The sequence below is a fragment of the Phoca vitulina genome, unplaced genomic scaffold (assembly GCF_004348235.1).
Source record: "Phoca vitulina isolate PV1807 unplaced genomic scaffold, GSC_HSeal_1.0 scaffold12, whole genome shotgun sequence".
In the NCBI taxonomy this organism is placed as follows: domain Eukaryota; kingdom Metazoa; phylum Chordata; class Mammalia; order Carnivora; family Phocidae; genus Phoca; species Phoca vitulina.
This window is the reverse complement of record NW_022589715.1, coordinates 11,617,917-11,626,837: the sequence shown is the minus strand read 5'-3', so window position 1 is coordinate 11,626,837 and position 8,921 is coordinate 11,617,917. Positions and strand designations below refer to the sequence as shown.

At 42.7% G+C, this 8,921-nt stretch overlaps 1 protein-coding gene across 1 annotated transcript; it reads left to right on the top strand.

Moving 5' to 3' along the window:
* Positions 1-794: 794 nt before the first annotated feature.
* IL1B (interleukin 1 beta) lies at positions 795-7,434 on the top strand. Its single transcript, XM_032411138.1, has 7 exons — positions 795-855; positions 1,308-1,372; positions 1,918-1,969; positions 3,620-3,824; positions 4,351-4,515; positions 5,734-5,864; positions 6,614-7,434. The coding sequence occupies exons 2-7, from the start codon at positions 1,323-1,325 to the stop codon at positions 6,821-6,823; spliced, it is 813 nt and encodes a 270-aa protein (XP_032267029.1). The 5' UTR covers positions 795-855; positions 1,308-1,322; the 3' UTR covers positions 6,824-7,434.
* The last annotated feature ends 1,487 nt before the right edge of the window (positions 7,435-8,921 follow it).

Sequence of the window (8,921 nt, the reverse complement as noted above, 5' to 3'; positions counted from 1 at the left end):
CACAACTATATATTTTCTGTCCCATCCTAGGAGGACACCTGTCTCCCCAGAGGCTTCTGTAATTAACCCTGAGCTCCCAAAGTAGAGAACAGCACCCTCAGTTCAGACTGGAAGTGTTACTGTCACTTCTTTATACCCCTTAATCCATCTCCAAGTGGGAAGGCTCCTAAATATAAGTACAATGCATGAGTGAAGGAGCCTGTTCGTGTAGGTATCTGTGTGTTCTCCATTTTGTTCCAGAGACCCTAAATTAAAATAGTATTCTAACCTAGGAAAATCCTATATATATATATATATATATATATATTTTTTTTTTTTTTAAGATTTTATTTATTTGACAGAGAGAGACACAGTGAGAGAGGGAACACAAGCAGGAGGAGTGGGAGAGGGAGAAGCAGGCTCCCCGCCGAGCAGTGAGCCCGATGCAGGGCTCGATCCCAGGACCCTGGGATCATGACCTGAGCCGAAGGCAGACGCTTTAACGACTGAGCCACCCAGGCGCCCCGGAAAATCCTATATTTTAATATTGACATCATTTGTGTAACAGTTGTCAGAAAAACGATATATATTTGCATAATGACACATTTGTAAAAATGTGTCATCATTTGCTACCACTTGCCCTTCCATGGGCTAGACAATTATTTCAGTTTACCCTCCCCCAGAAGTTCCCATTGATCCTCTTTTTTTTTTAATTTGGTTGTGAAATCAGTTAACCAAAGGGGAAATTCTTCAGCTCTCCACTTCTGCTTTTAAAGAACATAAAAGTGAGGTAGAAATTGGCAGATGGCATAGCTCTTCGAGGCACAGTGGTCCACTCCAGGATTCTATTCTCTCCAGCCAGTCTTCACTACTCAGGTACAACTTGAACTAACTCTTCTTTATGACTAGGTTCCAGTCAAGTCTCTCTGTCTCTCTCTGTCTCTGTCTCTCTTTCTCTCTCCCTCCCTCCCTCTCTCCCTTCCTCTCTGCCTGAGGGCTGGGCTTTTTACAAAAATGCCACATGTATTATGGCTATGATTTGTGAAATATTCTGGGAATGAGTATTGCTTATGTAGCAGCAGACATCTGAGAGGTCAGTGTCAAAGTCTCTGCTCCAGATCTAACAAATACACTCCTGGTTTGGGTTTGGTTTAGCAAATGTTTCCTCTAGACCCAAAGGAAGGCTCTTCATACATTCACTCACTCATTTAAAGATTGTTCCTTTACATGCCTGCCATGTGCCAGGTGCTAAGGGAAAATCACATATGAAGGCAGCTCTTATGGAGACTGGCATGGCAGGAGTCGCTCATTTTCTCCTCTTTACACAGGTTTCTGAAGCAGCCATGGCAACAGTACCTGAACCCACCAGTGAAATGATGTCTTACTACTACAGGTCAGTGGGGACACTGAGCCAGCAATGTGAGCAGCGCTCCTCTTTCAAGAGTGGAGTGTTATCTGTGCTTGGAGACCAGATTTGTCCCCCGAACTGCCTCTTCCCATGGCAAGCATGGCTCCAAGTTAATCTGATTTAAAGACTGATTTCCTACCGCAAGCCCAGTCTTTGGACCCAGAGGCCATCCAGATGCTGTTGCTGCAGGGGCTTTCTGCAGATGGCAAATAGGAAAAAAAGATTCCAAGTATACAATACAGGGGACCTCTTGGCAAATTTTGGCTTGAGAGAGAGGAAAGGCTCAGATGTGGAGTGGGTGGAAGTTAGGTCTCAGGATCCAATAGGGAGTACCCAGGATATCTGCCCTGCCTCCTGTGCCATTCCATGTATATTGCCACAAAACTTGCCAGCAACTTTCGGCAACTTTAAGGGACATACCATTTGCAGTTTCCTATTAATAATGAAGACTGTTTGCAGGGAATTAAAAAAAAAGAAGAAGAAAACTGTCTGGGAGACATACTTGAGCAATCTCTCTGTTTTTATTACAGTGACAACGAGAATGACCTATTCTTTGAGGCTGATGGCCCCAGAAAGATGAAGGTGAGACCATGGGCTTAGCTCATAACTCCTGGTGAGATTCTGACATGGGAGAGGCTCCAGGAAAAGGGTTCTAGGCCCACTTGTTTCCATGGTATTTTGTGATGGAAGGACTTTTACCTCTTCCAGCAAGACAGACACAGATGGCACTGCATGCTGACTTGGTCACTATATCATTCCCACCATCACTCACTAAGGCTTGGTGATGATGGCTATGCTTGCGGAGGGCAAGGAGGAATGGCAGTGGTGATAAAAGTTTGCTGTGTCTTGCTAGGAAGGCAGCCAAGGCTGCAATGCAAATTTGATTTTCCTTTTAGGAGAGGGTTCTGCCTACATAAATCACTTAAGTCCTTGGGAATTAACATATGCCTGCCCCCCTTTAAAGGTAGAATAGTTTTTCCTCCCTGGGGTGGAGCTTATGACAATAAGATGTGGATGATATAAACAAAAAGATGAATTAGGAGTTGAAAGAAATTCATTCACTTGCTGTTTGACCTTAAACAAGCCACTTCACCCCCTGGGCCTCTGAAAAATAAAGGGAATGAACTAGATGATCTTTGAGCTCCTGGCATCCTGTAACATTCAATTCTGAAATATTGTCAGTGGTGGCTAAGTTTATCCCTGGAAATGGGTGTTTCTCTGACTCTCAACCTTACTGGGAACCATTTTAACATTCGAGCTGTCCCTTCTCTTCTGTATGAGGCCTGATGACTTTCCAAGGTGGTACAGCCATCAACCCAGCTAGGTCAGTCAGACAGATGAGCAAGCAGCTACTTTTCTCTGACTTTTTTTTTCTTTTTCTAATTTTTGGCAGCCTCCCCCAGCCTAATAATCCAGTCCCTACTCCTGTAAAAAGCACATTTCTTTAAATGTTTTAAAACCAACCACTGGTTTACTCCAGCCCTGGGTGGGGTGTGTAGCTTCTCTGTCTGGCCTTTACCTCCACTGCTCCTTCCAGCAGCTTGGCTCACCTTTATCTGGAGCCTCAGCTCTGGGCAGGAACTTCTGTCACACTCAGCTTTCCTCTGTGCCATTAAAGGCCTCTTTAACCATCCTTTGAGAGTTCAAACCATTATCATGCTACCAGGGCAACCGCACTTAAGCCTTCATACAGTTACACGGTTTCTCTGAATAACAGGAAAGTGGGAACATATTTCACAAATAGTAACCACTTTTAAGTATTTGTAGAATGCTTATAAGACAGTGTTTAGAAAAAAAAGAGGGAACTTGTATAGAATACTTAAAAACTTGTTGAATGAACATAGATGAATGGAAAATGTTATGATCATCATTGCCATGAAGAATTAAATACATAGTGTTAAAGCATTAGAGATACAAAAAGACACAAAGGGTAAGAAGGTATAAATTTATGGTTAGGTGGAGCAGTGTATAAAAAAGATAAATGAGGTAGACATGGGTTTTATTCTAGAAGAATACCATATAGGCCACCAGAAAGCCCACAATTCTGGTTTTGGGTCTGCCTCTAACTTGCCACATGCCCTTGGATAAACCACTGAACCTCTCTGGGCTTCAGAGAGAAGAGAGTTTAACATTAGAAGCTCAGTTATCTCCAAGGCCCCTTTGGCCTCTCTGATGTAAAAACAGTTCTCTGGCCCAACCACCTTAACACACTCTTCCTTGGTCTCTCCACAGTGCTGCTTCCAAGACCTGAACAACAGCTCTCTGAAAGATGAGGGCATCCAGCTACACATCTCCCACCAGCTCCAAAACAAGAGTCTGAGGCATTTCGTGTCAGTCGTTGTGGCTTTGGAGAAGCTGAAGAAGATATCTTTACCCTGCTCACAGCCCCTCCAGGATGATGACCTGAAGAACGTCTTTTGCTGCATCTTTGAAGAAGGTATTTACTGAGACAGGAGATCTCTGGTCATTTGCTTCTCAAGAGTCCATAACTCAACAGTCAACTAAACTACCCTGAAGCTGAAGCCTTTTAAAAGTAGAAGGCCTACTATTGAGAGAAAAAATAGAGGAGCCTAGAAACCAAATGAATTATCTCTTTAGTTGACACTATTCTTAAAGTAAGACCTTAATAACTACTCACATTTGCCAGTCACTCCACCAATCTCAGAGGCTTTCACTTGCATTACCTCCTGCAAGTCTTACAATGTCCTCGTTGGGCTAGTGTTACTGCCATTGCCATTTTATGTGAGTAGCTCTATTCCTAGTCCACAGCAAGCCTGAATCCACATCTTATGGTGCCAGGTCCAGTGTTCTCACACACCCCACCCTCTCCCCACAATTGTTATGATCAAACTCCAGCTGTGCATACTTGGATATCCTCAAAAAAAACAAATTCTGATGCCTTCTATCATCTGGCCTGCCCTTCCAATTTTCTTCCTAAACAACATATATGCTCCATATTTCAGAACCCATCGTCTGTGAAGTGTATGATGATGATGCCTTTGTGTGTGATGCACCCCTGCAATCGCTGGACTGTAAATTCCGGGACAAAAACCAAAAATCCCTGGTGCTGTATAACTCATATGAGCTTCGGGCTCTCCACCTCAATGGGAGTAGTGTAAACCAACAAGGTAACTGGGGACATCTTGATTCCTTTCTTGGCCTTCTGGCTGCTTGCTAATTCTCCACATTTTTAACAAAGTAGAACAATAAGGCAAATTATGAACATAAATGAAAAAACATAATAATGAACATGTAAACTTTTTGTTTTGGTCCTAGCAATAACACCAGATTGATTCCCTTAGTGTGTTCATTTTTCAACAAGAGATGAGACTCTGAGAAATTAAAATGCTCAAGCACACCCAGGACAATTGTCCAGCCAAGTCTTTGAATGATAGTGCAATGTCAATGCTTCCATTAGAAAGGGGTCATTTGATGGACATGACCTAACTGCCTGTGGGTTCCTTTTTCCTGTTCTTGAGGTTGAAACTAGAGTGGCGAACAGATAATGTGTCCATCCTCATTCCCAACCCTGCCCCCTTAACCCTAACATCCTGCCGGCCCAATACCAGATGGCTCCTTATAGGGAAATTTTACTGACAAGCAGGAACTTATCTCTCTGCATTGTAACTAGCAAATGTTTCAAGTCTGGAGAGCCGATTACTTGTGGAAATCTGCCTGGCACCTTGCCACTGAACCCTGTATGCAGGAGCACAGCCAAGGGAGCAGCTGAAAGGAGCAGCCTGTTCTCTTCCAAGGCTGCTGACCTTGGAGAGAGGCATCTTAGCCAGGCCAGGACAAACCTGTTTCTTTAGAACTGGGTTGTGAGCATGACCTAAAGGCCCCCAAATGAGATGGCTGTGACTAAGGAAGATTAAAATGAGTGTCTCTTTGGAGCCACTTTTCCCAGCTAAGCGTCCCCTCTCCCAAGTTCTTCCCACTTGTTCCATGTGTCTGAAACAGATTTGTGCCTGTTTTCTTTTGGGAGCCCTGATCTACCTCTTTTCTTGCCTTTCACGTTGATCAGATCGTTTTGCTCATTTGGATGGGCACAGTCACAAAATGGCTTCCTTCCTTCCGTTTTCAAAACTTAGACTCCCTAATTCTTCATTGCCACTGTGATGAGGCTCTAAGAAACCCCCAGACCTTCTTTGGAGAAAAGAATAACCAACTAACCCTGCTATTGTCTGTGGGAAGCCAAGTTATCCCATCTGTTAGGCCATGAGAACCTCAGTGTGGGTTCCCACAGAAGATATTAATTGTATGAGTCCTGGGCTTGGGGTCCAGTGGTTGGGCCAACTCTGCACTGCTGTGTGTTCCTGACCACAAGGCCCCTTTTCTTTCTCTAGCGGTGTTCCGCATGAGCTTTCTGCAAGGGGATGAAAATAGTAACAAGATACCTGTGGCCTTGTGCATCAAGGAGAAGAATCTGTACCTGTCCTGTGTGATGAAAGATGGGAAGCCCACTCTGCAGCTAGAGGTAAGTGAGTACCAGGGGCTGAAGGCTTCCCAGGCTCCTCTCAAACACCATTAGGCCTCACTTACTTCCAAGACAACCACCTTTTCCTCCCCAGGAAATCTGGGAGCAGAGCTACTTGTTAATTTTGCATAAATGTAAATAAATTTAATGTAATTATTAGATGTATGCAACTTTCACTCCCACCACAGAAAATTAAGTCATTTTGCTGATATTATTATGTCCTGCCATTGTTACCACCCAACAGATGATACAATGTTAGGGTTAGAAGGATTATAACATTGTTAGGGTTACTCCATTTGATAAATGACATTTTGGGAAATTAATCAATTCAAGGGAGCTGTCACCTGTCATCTCCTCCACTCCCAAAATCACCCTCCACCCTACCCCATCCCCAACCAGCTTTCCCAACAAAAGTTTCATCTCTAAGTTGAAGTCATTCTAGCCAGGGCCATAAGAAAAATACAGCAAAAGTCCCTGGAAACTAGCTACTCCTAGAAGTTTTAATCCAATTTTCACTTTTTAATAAAATTCCCACCTGTATTATGCTCCCTACCATTTGATAGTAAGTTTCAGAAAAGAGTAAGGGCTCTTTCAGTCACTACACAGAAAGTTGGGGTCACAAAGATAAATCAGGAGTCTGGATCCTGGTCCTACGACTCATCAGTTTCCTCTCTAGCTGAACCAGAGAATAACCCCAGAGTGTCTGTGTCCCTTCCCTCATAAAAATTCTTATTTCTGTTTTGCTGCAGATGTTAGACCCCAGAGTTTACCCAAAGAAGAAGATGGAAAAGCGATTTGTCTTCAACAAGACAGAAGTCAAGAAAATCTTGGAATTTGAGTCTTCCCAGTTCCCCAACTGGTATATCAGCACCTCTAAAGCAGAAGCAATGCCTGTCTTCTTGGGAAATACCAAAGGTGGTCAGGATATAACTGACTTCACCATGGAATTCTCTTCCTAGTGACCTGTACCCAGAGAGTCCACAAGTGCTGAGTAACCCTTAGTGCTAGTGGAAGGGGAATAGAAGGGTTTAAACATGGCCTCAAGTGGAACTTCACTATCTAATCAGTGCACACTTCACTTCATTATCTAATCAGTGCACAGCTGCCTTCCCTAAATCACTGCTAAGAAGATCTCCTGCCTACCAACCAGGTGGAATAGCCCCCTCTTCCCAGGGCCAATCCTCAGACCCCCTCTGCTGAGTCAGGTCCCTCTCATCCCTTCTACTAACTCGAAGCCAGCCTGACAGAGGCCATTACACGTTAGGTTCAAAGAAACCCTCTGTCCTTTGTGCCCAGCTTCTGATGAACAACCACTTAACTATTTATTTATTTATTTATTTATTGGTGGGTTATTCTATTTAATTTAAGTCAAGAGGGCCAAGAAGCATCAGTGTCTGTGAAAGAGCCCACTCTTTAATAGCTATGAAATGAATTTAATTTGCACTAATGTGCCATCTTTATATCAAGTCCTTTCACCAATGCTGAAAAATGTACAAGCTCAGATTGTTTAAATAGGAATATTTATGAATGATTAAGTATGACCACACTGCTTCAATGATTCTGAAATAAATTTCACTGAAAAAAACATTTTTTTTTTCAATGTGGTAATTGCCTTTTCTCGGATCTGACACAGAAGAGTAAAGATAAATGGAGGGGCGCCTGGGTGGCTCAGATGGTTAGGCGTCTGCCTTCAGCTCGGGTCATGATCCCAGGGTCCTGGATCGAGCCCCACATCAGGCTCCTGGCTCAGCGGGGAGCCTGCTTCTCCCTCTCCCTCTGCCTCTCCCCCTGCTCATGCTCTCTCTCTCTCTGTGTCTCTGTGTCTCAAATGAATAAATTTTTAAAAAATCTTTTAAAAAAATTAAATAAAGATAAATGGGCCCGTGAGGGTTCTCCTTGGGAAGCTGGAAGCCCAGTCCTCATCACTGAGTGTGGCAAAATACCTAGGAACATCACTAACCAGCAAAGACAAGCCTACCTATCCCTCCCCTTCATTTCTGTTTCTCCACAAAAGATATTTGGTACACAAGTTTCATCTGAAAAATAGGATCAGCTGAAGTAAGGGACGAAGTGTTGGTGGTAACCACTGTCAACAATTTCTCTACTCATTTATTCAACAAACATTTATTAAGTAAATCCTATGTACTAGGAGCTGGAAGTACAGAAACAAGACAGGTAAGGCATTCCTAGTTAGATGAGAGAGGCAGATAGATACAAGCAAAAATAAGGCAATGTGGCAAACAGAGGTAAGATAAAGTATGAAAGGAGCAGCCAGGAGGACAACATCTACTGTGAAGGACAGGGTTAAGGAGGACGACATACAAGTCAGACCTAAAAGAATGAGCAGGAGTGATGAATCACAGACCTGTACCTCTGAAACAAATAATACATTATATGTTTAAAAAAATAAAAAGAAGATAGTAGGAAGGGAAAAATGAAGGGGGGGGAGGAAATCAGAGGGGGAGATGAACCATGAGAGACTATGGACTCTGAGAAACAAACTGAGGGTTCTGGGGGGGGGGGGGAGGGATGGGTTAGCCTGATGATGGGTATTAAGGAGGGCACGTATTGAATGGAGCACTGGGTGTTATACACAAACAATGAATCATGGAATGCTACATCAAAAACTAATGATATAATGTATGGTGACTAACATAACATAATAAAATTAAATTAAAAAAAAAAAAGAAAAGAAGGGAAAGGGTACTCTTAGTAGTGGGACCAGTATGATCAGAAGCATGGAGCAAAAAATGAATAATAAATGATGTAAGAAGTAAACTTTCAGAATTGCAGAAGTAACCAGAAGCAAAGTCAAAACACAAAAACAACCCAAGGAAAAAATATTTGTAACTATATCTCAGGCAAAGGGGTAATTTGTTTAATATATAAATGGTTCCTTCAAAACATTAGAAAAAACATGAACAGGGAAAAATCCAACAAACAATATATTAACAGGCAGTCCACAGAAAAGGAAATACTATTAGATCGTGGACAAAGTAAAACATGCTCAATACTACTTATGACAAGAAAATTGAATTAACAGTACTTTGAGATATC